General features: G+C 42.0%; 1 protein-coding gene across 1 annotated transcript in view; it reads left to right on the top strand.

Annotated features, from left to right (window-relative positions):
- The window catches only part of STIM2 (stromal interaction molecule 2), a 72,322-nt gene that overhangs the window by 23,277 nt on the left and 36,824 nt on the right, over window positions 1-12,221 (top strand). The window contains exon 2 of the mRNA XM_081207689.1: window positions 9,524-9,654. Coding sequence (XP_081063815.1) covers window positions 9,524-9,654 — 131 coding nt within the window. The remainder of the gene's footprint in view (window positions 1-9,523; window positions 9,655-12,221) is intronic.

Consider the following 12,221-nt stretch of genomic DNA (forward strand, 5'->3'; position numbering starts at 1 on the left):
GTGAAGGAGAGCACAAGGGAGTCCATTCCATTGTTGAACAGCTCTTACCATCAGAAAGTTCTTCCTATTGTTTAGGCGGAATTGCCTTTCTTCTAATTTGAATCCATTGGTTCGGGTCCTACCCTCTGGACCAGCAAAAAACAAAGCTTGCTCCATCTTCCATGTGGCAGCCCTTCAGATATTTGAAGAAGGCTATCATATCACCTCTGAGTCTTCTCTCTTGTACAGCAAACTTACATAACTCCCTCAACTGTTCCTAATAAGCCTTGGTTTCCAGATCCTTCTGGCAGGGGGTTGGACTCGATGGCCCTTGTGGTCTCTTCCAACTCTATGATTCTATGATTCTATGATTCATTTTGGTCAGCCTCCTCTGCAGACGTTCTCACTTGTCAGCATCCTCTTGAAACTGTGGTGCCCAGAACTGGACACAGTACTCACCGTGGGGTCTGACCAAGGCAGAATGGAGTGGAACTGTTGCTTCCCTCTTGTTAAATAGACTTATTAGCTTGAAGGGGGTGTAATTTGGATTGGTGGAAGTGCTTTTCAGTGTGATCCGAATTAAACAACCTGAAAGGACCCTTCAAGCTGCAAGGGGGAAAACTTTCTAACTCTTCAAGATCTTCCAAGGCAAAGCAGAAGGGAAAATGCTTCTGCATTTAATGGTCCTTCTCTCATCAGTTTCTTGCCATGAGTTCTTAGACTGTAAAGCCACAAGTGGTAGGCACCTATCTGTACAGTAATCTATTTTCATTTTCTTGCTTCTCTCTGGGTGACCCCTTCACATTACTGTACTAGTTGGTCTTCGGTCACACATTTTGCTACTGGACGGCATGAGATGAGTCATGGTCGGTTTTAGAAACTGAGATATGAAAGCTAGGAGCTAAATGGCACCTTAAGCCTAGGATATGGGCGCAATAACGGAATGTCAAGGTGCGATTTTTTAATAACAAGAATACAAAGCTGAAAATGAATGAACTGCAGCGAAAACATTGTGTTCATTTTTCACATGTCCTTCCCCTAATCTAGTCCTTCCCCTAATCCCCCCCAAATATTCTTAAAATGATCTCTTCTGCAGCCCTAAGAGAGTAGCTGGAAGTGGGGAGGCAGGAAAAGTTCCTCCTTTCCTTCCACTCTGCAGTTTTAATCTGAAATCTTAGGGTGCTGTACTGCGCCCAGAGCTCAGAAACTGCTCGCGCTAATGAAATTCCCTGTTGCAAAATGCGCCTAGAACAATGGGAGTTTTGAACACTAGCCATGGTCAAATTGCACCATTCCTATGTGCCTGCATAGCAGATTGCTTTGGGATTTTAATGAAGTCACTGATACAACCTTCTCTTTCTGTAAAATGCATTATGCAAATATTAGCATCGCCACTAACATTTTGGTGCCTGGAAAACTGATAGTGAAGAATTACATAACTAAATTTGTGGGTACATCTGCAGAACAGGTTTAATTTTAAATTTGGTGCATTCAACTCTTTCGTAGGAGGTAGCATATTTCTGTTGAATTGTGTTGCCTAGATATTAGGTGGTAAATGATTACCAGATGGTGAGGACAGTGTGTGTAATGGGGATCCTCATTTACCACTCACTTGTCTTACAAGTGTGGTGTTTACGACTTTTCATCACTACACTTCAAAGGAAACCCTGGCTAGCCACTTGTCATATCAGAGGGTGGACTTACCACCTGCATCATGTTGGCTCCTAACTCTTTTTTCCCCCAGTCTCTGCTATCACAGAGATAGCAGCTGCTACCTTTATGTACCAGGGGTTATACTTTCCTTTACACATTGATGTACCAATGTTCACAAATTGATATGGCAGAGAAGATTTTAATATGTGAATTGGCCCATAGAGCAGTTGTACATAAGATGTAGAAAACTGCACTTAAACAGAAACAGCTGAGACAGACTTTGTCCTTTCTCTTGTATATATATTGTCACAGTAAGGTGCTTTTTTTTGTGAAGATGATTTTGTTGTTGTGGCAGTATTGCCCATACTGTATACAGTGGTACCTCTGGTTACGTACTTAATTCGTTCCAGAGGTCCGTTCTTAACCTGAAACTGTTCTTAACCTGAAGCACCACTTTAGCTAATGGGGCCTCCTGCTGCCGCCGCACTGCCGGAGCACGATTCCTGTTCTCATCCTGAAGCAAAGTTCTTAACCTGAAGCACTATTTCTGGGTTAGCGGAGTCTGTAACCTGAAGCGTATGTAACCTGAAGTGCATGTAACCCGAGGTACCACTGTATTTGACTGTCCATTGCCTACAGCAAATAGCATGTTAGGTTTGGGTTGTGTTTTTACAAATTGTTTGCTCATAGATAACAGTAGGACAAAAGAAATATATGTACACATTTCTGTTCCATTTATTTCCAATTTCCCCATTTTATTCTGCCTACAACCCTAACATAAGCTGAGAAAGAAACTGGCAAAAAGGCACCCAAATAGGTTAATGGGTGAGTTGGGATTTGAACCTGTATCTTCCCTAGTTCTATGCTAATGGCAGCTGTGTCTGTCCAACCACTTCCAGCTCTTAGAGGGCAATTCTGTATGTCTGCTCGGAAACAAGTCTCATTGTGTGGTCAATGGGGTTTATTTCCAGGTAAGTGGGTATAGGATTGCGGCCTTAGAACCGTTTTGGTCTTCAGCCTACATTCCAAAAGTCAGATAAAAAACCCTTCAGTTGTGATGCATAAATTATAGTAATTGTCTTTACAGATGGAATTGATTTGGAAAACAGCTACTAAGCTGCGGCTGTAGAGAACATGTTATTGCACTGATTTACTAGCTTCCCTGTCGAATACCAGGGCAAATCCAGGGTATCAGCCTACGTCTTGAAAGTCCTTAATGGAACTGGCTCTGGTTACATGTAAGGACAAACTCTCCTGTGTTAGCATGACCTCCTTGAACAGCTGTGTTAAGTTTAAATACAATGGAACCAGTGACTTGATGGGAAGCTTGTTTTAAAGGGGGCTTTTGGAGTTGACTATTCAAAGAAGAGATTGACTCTCTGCAAACTGACCTAATTGTACTGGTCTTGCCACTTTCCCTCTTTTTACTCTCTTGCTGTTTTGTGATCTCAATTTCCTGCTGGTGTTTTCACAGAGGTGGCAGCGTTAGTGTGCTGCTCATTGGGAATCATGGAGTTAAAGATTATGTTCCCTTGCCATGCATCCAGACAATTTTAACTTCCCCCAGATGTGTTTCATCGGCCTCTGTTTCTTTATGGTGCATGGAATAGTTAGCATGGGAGTGTGTGATTGTTTTATAGGCATGTTCTGCATGATTCTTAAGAGTTCTCTTAATCAGGAAGGCTAAGAGACAAACATGCTGTGGTTTTAGGTTTTCTGAAGTGCATTGGCTCCTGCATTGAGCTCAAAGGTATTTCTGTGCACCTGGAGGTGCTGTCTCCCTCCCTCATCCCCAATATTGGGCTTTCTTCCCGTTTATTACTGACCATTAGTGATTGTATTGTGATTTGTATTTTTACTACTCCCCCCCCCCTTTTGTTAAAAATGGTGTGTGCTGTGGCCTAGATTGCCCTGTGTCTTTCAATCTTTAAATTGCTACTCTTCTATTTTTCATACTAGGCTTTTCATGTGCACAAAAAATTATGATCTTTGCACCATTTTTTCACATTTTTTGAAAAGAGCCTCTTATTTAAACCAATGTTTGACATCTATATTTTTGGTGTTTCCTTGCTTTTCAACATCATCTTGTTCCTCTCGCTGCTTGACTTGTGTGATTGTGTTAGTGACACATTGCATCTGTCATCATGATATCAAAGATGCCCATAAACAAAATTCTGTGAAGTTTGTCTCAGAATTGGTTCTCTTAGAGAAAATGAACCTGGCATACATACTTCAGTTATTTCCAGACCAGATGACTGCGCTGTTCTGTATATGGGGGCTATCTTGTGAAATTCTGACATATTGAAAATGTCTTTAAAATGTCCGTTAGTCCAAAATGTGGCAGCTGGACTCCTGAGTGTTGGCTAATCATTGGCATGTTTAAGTCCAATCTTGTTTCAGCTTGATTGGTTCCCTTTGTTTTTGGAAAGTCTTTAAATGGTCTTGATCTGCCATGCAGACCTGCCCAGGCTTTAAGAACTTCCTTGGAGTCCTTACCACCATTTTGGGCTGTTAAATGAGTGAGCATAAGAGATGTGGCTGTTTTAGTGATGGTGCCAATGCTATGGCTCATCTTCAGTGGCGATCTCTCTGGCTCCCTCTTTTGGTCCATTCAGACACAAATAGAAAACACTTTTACTTGGCAGTAATGTATAATTCAATTGCTTTTCAAAAATTATTTTTAACATGATTACTGCTTTTTCAGATTACGTTGTTCTAAGTTGCTTTTTCTTCATTCCCTTTTTGTAACTGTGTTTATTTTATTTGCTTATAAATATATTGTACTTCTCTTCATCTTAACTGCTGGGTGTTCTATGGGCAGAAGAACAGTAAAAAAAATTAATAGCAAGAATAATATTGATATTCTAACGGCATTCTTTTAACCTTAAGTAAAATAGAACATAGGTATGTTGTTAAGAATTACGTTTTTCAACTTTTATCAATCCCCACCCCAGCTATAATTAAACTGGCCTTTATTTTTCATAAAATGACTTGTTTCTTAATTTCAAACTGTTCGCTGTTTTCCCTTCATGTTCTTCACTCTTGAATGCCTTCAGGAACTTGATCTGTGAGCGGTATCAAGTGTTCTTTCGACAAATGCTCAAGGGAACCGACACTGTTTTCCGCTCTCTTGTATAAAAAAGCACATAACGTTTTACATGAGAAAAATAGCACCTATTTGTCCATTATACAATTAAGAGGGTTATGAGGAACAAGTTGTGTAAAAAGTAAGTCCAGTGGCTTAGGAATAAACTTTTAATTACAAAACGTTGGGTCCTCTTTAGTGGATGCCTCGTGTCTGTGACCATAGTTGGTACTTACCGTATTTTTTGCATCATAACACTCACTTTTTTCCTCCTAGAAAGTAAGGGGAAATGTCTGTGCGTGTTATGGAGCAAATGCCTGCGGGTGGCGGGGGGGATCTGCTGCAGTCGTGAGCAGAGGATCCATGGTTCCCCTTCCTTCCCTCCTCCATGGTTACAAAGCATGGATCCACATGGATCCTCAGGATTTTTGCATTGGGCTACTCCAAACTCACTGTCAGATCACATGTCTGTGGCCACAGCATGAACCACAAAAATCATATATCCACTATTTCGTTTCGAATATTTTTTTTCTTGTTTTCCTCCTCTAAAAACTACGTGCGTGTTATGGTCTGGTGCGTGTTATAGAGCGAAAAATACGGTACTTTGGTGAGGACTGCAAGTGAGAACCAATCCCTCCCACTGACTGATTCCCTGATTGTGTGTGTGTGTGTGTGTGTATGTATGTGTAATAGAATGGGGTTTGACATACTTTAGAATCTAGATTTTATTTGCAATGTGGTCCTGCACATTTAATTTATGGGTGTATTTACCCTACCTTTCACAAAGCGGTCTTAAGGAGTTTACAGTAAAAACATAAGAAAATAAGCAATGACACAAATAACCATAAAAGCAGCAAATAAACCTGTAAACAGAAACCAATAAAGCCAGAAGTTATGACCAAAATAAAAACAACAGATAAAAGATAAATAGCTGTGGCTCCAATGCCATTAAGAACCCTTAAAGGTACCTGAGAACAGAACTGCTTGGTGCTTAACAAGTAATGAGGCTACTTCTCAAAAACAACCTCATCTACAATGTGTTGTAGTTGTCAACACTGGATTCTAATAGAACATTGATATCTGTAGCCAGAGAAGAGATGCAGCTGATATCCCCAGTGAAACTGATTAAAAGCAGCATTTTGTCATTTTTGCATCATCACAAAGGTTTAGCCTCTGCTGTGATGAAATATGATTCAAAGTATGGGACAATTCAATGTATGTTTGTGAAGAGATATGAAATTTAGTGCTGGTAACTTGCAGCTTACGTGAGGGTTTGCTTTTGAGGGTTTTTGTGTAAACACAAAACCATGTAAAGCCAGGAACATCCAGAACCTTCCCTCTGCATGACCATCCCTACTTGTCTGGAACAGGCATTGCCCCCCGCACCTTTCTTACTAAACTCTGTAAAGGATGGGCAACCCTCCATGGCCCTCACATGACCTTCCCAAAGTCCAGTAAGTGAGACGGAGGGCTTTAAAAAATCCCTCCATAGCAGGATTTACTGTGACCGGCAGGAAAATACAAATGGAGAGCTAGAAAACCCACTGTGGAAAGAGCTTCTTGTGGCCACTGAACCCCAAGCGACAGCAAAGGATGCAGAAGTCCCCTAGTCTGTGTACCCGCTCTTTCAGAGGGTGGTTAACTCCATCAAAAGGAGGCAGCCTTCCAACACAAGAAGTCCCAACAGTGGAGGAATGGCAGATGAAGATGATGGACTTTTCGGAGCTAGCCGACCTGACTGGAAGAGTCCGCGACCAGAAGGAGGAGGAGTACCAGGAGGAATGGATGAAATTCAAAGACTATTTAGTTAAATCTGCTAAGATAACTTAATTGGAAAAACTTGCAAATACCAGATAGGCCTAGGATTTAAATATATGATGTTAGAGAATAATATCTTTAAAGTTAAAATGAAAAGGAAGAAAGATGTTAAGTGATTAAGTTAATTTTATGAGAAAATTGGTTTTGGAAAACTGTTACAATGAAATACACTGAAATTCAGCTAGGGGGATTTGAGGAAGTCACTTAACAATGCTACTAAGATTGGATTAAGTACAGTTAAGATGTTTGTTTGTTTAAAAATTCTGGAAAATCAATATTTTTTTTTTGGAAAAACAAAACAAAAACAAAAGGAGGCAGCTTTCCATCCATGCGGTCTAGGGAACCACCCACTAACAGTGCCTCAGTCTTGTTTTGATTGCGCTTCAGTTTGTTGGCTCTCATCCATTCCGTTGCCAAAGACAGTAATGGTCCAGCGAAAGTAAGGCCATGTGCCATCTGCATATTGCTGACAACTTCATGTTGATGTTAAACAGCATGGGGAATAAAACTGAATCCTTAGGAACCCACATTGAGAGCACCACAGGGCCGAAGAGCACACCCCAAGCATCACCCTCTGGAAACGACCATCCAAGTAGGACCACAAAGCTGTGCCATCCACCCATAGCTCAAGACAGCTGCTCCAGAAGGCTATCATGCTCGATGGTATTGAAAGACGCTGAGAGGTCAAGGAAAATGAAGACATTTCCCCTGTCTGTCTCCTGACAGAGGTCATCATACAGGGCGACCAAAGCTGTTAATTAAAACTTAATTAGAGGACTTCCTTTCTGGATAAGCTGTCATTTAATAGCAATAACTTAGATTTCCTCTGTGGTATACAATATGTTTCCTGCAGGAAAATAAATTGAAAGCACATTTAAGTCTGAGGGCCTTGTCGGATGCCAAGAACTAATTTACTCAGAATGCTTAAATACTTCTCCTTTCCCTCGTTTTCTGCAGAACCTTTTGTGGGGGAGAATGCTTTGTGCTGTGCAAGGAAATTCAGACAGGTCATAACAGCGCAGGCTGGCATAAGAACATACAAAGAGCTCTGCTGGATCAGACCAATGGCCTTTTGGATCCAAAATTCTGTTCTTATAGCCCACAATTTCTGTTTGTGGAAGGAAGAAAATTAAGAAGGACTTGTGGCACCTAGTAGTACAGTCGGGGAGCTACTGGTGACCCACTGGTACCACCTCACCACTGCCCAACTTCCTCTTTAACTGCACGGCTGCTTCTACTTCCTTTATTTGCATTTCTGGCATTTCTACCTCCTCTTGTCCCCAGCTCTCTGCAGGGAGATCCCACTTAGCTGTTCTGCCCAAAACATAGTATTATAGGATGAAGAAGCTTGGACTGCTTCTAGTCTGTTGTAATGGGTGCTTCCAGCAAATTTGTTCTACACTCTTGCACTCCACATTGTGTGTGGACTTTCCCACCTCCCACCCCCGCTATTGTATGTTTGTATGAAAAACACTCATGTTGGAGAAGCTATTAACAGCCGCTTCCCAGTAATAAGTTATTTTGTACTTGCTGCCTTTTAGTTTCTTACCCCTCTTTATTATTATTCCCCCCCTTTTAAGTAACCTTTTATTGGATTTTATAAACAACGATCATAGGAATAATAAACTGTATAAAAAAGACCAAGTCTTTGAATGTCATTTGTGCATCGCAAAAATAGCATAATAAATTTGCAAGAATATCTACAACATATGATTCATTATTAGTGGTTAGTGTACAAGTCTTTGGTTTAAATAAACCAAGTGGAGTGGATTAAATAAAAACAGCAAGTGGAAACAGGATAGAACTGCTTGACTCTGTTTTGTTTAAAGCTTCCTATCTTTATTATTATTATTCACACACTCCTGTGTGTGTGTGTGTGTGTATGTATATGTATATGTATATATGAATGAATATGAAGCCTAGAATTGCCACTCATGAGGGTCATTCTTACCTGATTAACATGTGGCTGAAGAAGAGGCCAGGGATTTGATGAGCAAAAGCTATGTTAACTGATTCAGCCTGTGTGGCCCAATGTTCTTGTACGCTCTGTAGTGGCATTGTTGTGAAGCATTTCCCATGCTATACAGGAGTGTGTGAGTTGCAGTTCCTGGCATGTTGCTCACCAATCCTCAACCCGTATAAATAAAAGACCACTAAGAGTGGTTTGGACCGAAAAAGGTCACAACTTTATTGAATACAGATGAAAGAGGTTTGGCTTGGGCATGGGGCAATCGGAATACTTCTGGCTTGCCCACCAGAAGTGATTCGTAGGTCAATTCAGGTGTGGATTCCCAAGACTTACATCAAATAGGGTGACCCCCACAGGGACCACTGTCTGGGAGAGTGCCTTTAGCCCTGGCCCTGCCTGGGCACGTGGACATGTCCACTCCCCTCCCCGAATTCCTTTAATGGGATACCCCAGCATTTGGAGGGGCAGGTGGAGACTACAACCCCCCCTCCATCCAAAATAAAGGATTGCCCCAATGCCCAACCCAGTTGTGATGATTGCTGTGAAGTAGGCCAAACCACTGGGCTGGAGCCAATTTGCCTGGTGGACAAATTCGTACCCGGCCCCATAAAATGGCAACCACCGTAGCCACAGCAAAGTCCTTTACTATGAGCTTGAACCAAGGGTGGGCGGGCAGGGAATACGACGAAGTAAAAGCAGATAGGGCCCCAGGTGAGGGCTGTTTAAATAGCCATGGAGCAGACCGCTTTGTCAGCTCCACATCCTGGCCCAGTCTGTGTCCAAGCCTGCATCCTCATTCGCCAAACCAGGATGCAAGCCAGGATCCGGCTCCTGATAGGCAGTGGGGGCTTATGGCTCTGCCACCTATCAGGAAGGGGCACTGATGTCATGATTCCCTTGTCGGGGTCCCATGAACTGAGATTAATAATTCCTAAAAACTTGAAAGTAACGTTTCGTTTCCTCCATTTCCCTCTTGAAGCCCAAATTGTTAAGAATTGTTTCTGATTTTTGTCCTTTAGATCCTTGCCATTTACTGAGTCCACCATGTTTCACTGAGGAAGATAAATACAGCCTGGAAGCTCTTCGCACAATTCATAAACAAATGGATGATGACAAAGATGGGGGCATTGAAGTAGATGAAAGTGATGAGGTACGTGAGGAAAATATATTACTCTGAATATCTTCCTTAAAAATGGAATTTTGTATGAAAAGGAGCACATAAACAATTAACTTACCACTGTTTTGTTGTACCCCTTGCAGCTATGGAATTTATGCTTTACATTAGTGGTGTAGCTTTTCTGGAAAATTTTGAACCAGAAATTTTGCTGATATTCTACAAATGATCTAATTTACTTGTATTAGGAAGCAAAACAAGATCCTTTGAAACTTCCATACTCGTCTAAGCTCATATTTACAATTGTCGTCCGTTCATTGCTACTAATGAACCTACAAAGAAGAAAATTTTGCTTACCGTTTATAGTCAAATATATTGAAATAGACCAATTCAGCTGTCTATGAAACATATCAATCCTTTTGAGATCTTCCCTGAAGATATCCCCCTCCCGCCTTCCCCCCTCCCCAAATTTGCCCCCTCCGCCCTGAGATCTTCCCTGAAGATATCCCCCCTCCCTCCTCCCGGATATGCCCCCCTCCCCCCTGAGATCTTCCCTGAAGATATCCCCCTCCCTCCTTCCCCCCTCCCCCCTGTGTCCCCCTCAGACCTTGTCCCCCTCCTTTGCTCCCTCTCCCTTCAGCCCACCCCCGAATATGCCCCCTGCCCCCTGAAACCCTTCCCCCCCAATAACTCCCGGAAAAGATCCTTCCGTATGTCCCCTTCCCCCCCCCTACGAGACCCTTTTTTGCACCCCTCCCAGCTCCAACCTTACCCCTGGTACCCTTCTACACCCCGGAGCACTGGGCTGAGTATGACTAAGCTGCAGTTGTTGGTAAGTATGACAGCCCAATGGGTTATTGTCTGCCCAGGTGCTAATCTGCAAAAGAACCTGCGGAGCTGCACAGAGGCAGCCTTGTCAATATAATGATAGTTGCTTCCCCAAAGAAGCAGAAACTATGAGAGAGTAAACAATCTTTACACAACCATAGTGATGTAAAGTATTATGCCAAAATAAGTGCCAAGTTTTAAGACTAAACAGTAATCTACATTTTAGCAGACTAAGTATTTTGATTTACTTTGCAATAAGAAAATGTTACCGAATTCTATTTTTAGTAAACTGTATGGAGATTATTAGTGAAGTAGAGAACAAGGGAAATAGAAATGGAAGAGAATCTTGCTGGATTTTCTGTGCTTACTTTGACAAAGCACTGCTTTTAAAAAGTTTTGAGTAGGAGTGCCAAGTCTTCAGCTTATACAGCTGTCCATAGTGTATTACTGTCACTGCTTTTCTTACCCTGCTACAGCTGTTTGCTTTTTTCATATACAATTTTGCATCATATCACTTCATAGGAAACTCTACTATTTTCATGAGCCTCTTTAAGGATCGCTAGTCTATTAAAAAGTTTTGTTAGCGGGCCAAGAACATGCTTTCTTTAAAAACACCAAATTAACCTCTACAATTTAGTCATGTTAAATTTTCAAAATTTAGCCATACTTTGATGACAACTATTTGGCATTAAAAACAATGCTGTGAAAAGTTTGGCAGTTCAGTTGTAACTAGTAGTGCAGAGAAAATAACACATGGACTTTTTATAGCATAGGGATTGTGAATGTTAGCAAACAATTGGGGATAATCTTATGCATTTTCAGGCGTAATTGTTACTATAACTGGAAAAGAATAGCACTGTTCCCGATGGGGAAGTGGAAAGTTCACTTGTAACCAGTAGTGCAGAGAAAATAACACAGAAGTCTAAACATGGAGTTTTTATAGGATAGGGATTGTGAATGTTAACAAACATTCTGGGAGAATGTCATGCATTTTCAAGCACAATTGCTACTATAACTCTGGGGGGGAAATAGCACTGCCCGATGGGGAAGTGAGAAATGTTCACATTCATTTTAATGCTGTCAGAAAAAAAGTTGCACATTTAGGAATACAGAATGTAGGGCAGGGTACAGGAAAGCTGCCGATGGTACGAACTTGACCCTTACTCCTCGGTCTCCAGCATGTCCTGGCCTCCAGTGTAGCAGTCACTATGAAAGGCAGTAGAAGGTGTGAATTGCTCAGCTGCTTCTGCTCCTCTTGATTTAGGGCAGCTTGTATAACAAGGTTGGAGGTGTAATGAGGAGGCATTTTGAGTCCTCCCCTCTCTCCCATGCTATGGACAGACTTTATGCTAAAGCAGACTAGAAAAAGTGGGGTGAACTTAAATGCTGTATGTTTTCAACTCATGCCACAGAGTATAAACGACTATTTTAAGATACAGTGGTACCTCATGTGATGTTAACATAAGAGAGAGTGCTGGAGGTAAATACCGTATTTTTCGCTCTATAGGACGCACTTTTCCCCTCCAAAAATTAAGGGGAAATGTGTGTGCGTCCTGTAGAGCGAAGGCAGGCTGCGCGGCTAAGCCCAAAGCCAGAACAGGGAGACGGAGCGCTGCGGAGCGCTCCATCTCGCTGTTCTAGCTTGGGGATGGCTGCACGCAAAGCCTCTGCAGGGCAGCGGGGTACCTTCACCCCGCTGTCCTGCAGAGGCTAGCAAGGCTGTTCCCAAGCCAGAACAGCGAGACAGAGGGCTCTGTCTTGCTCTTCTAGCTTGG

This window comes from Podarcis bocagei (assembly GCF_964188305.1).
Source record: "Podarcis bocagei genome assembly, chromosome: 9".
Classification (NCBI taxonomy): domain Eukaryota; kingdom Metazoa; phylum Chordata; class Lepidosauria; order Squamata; family Lacertidae; genus Podarcis; species Podarcis bocagei.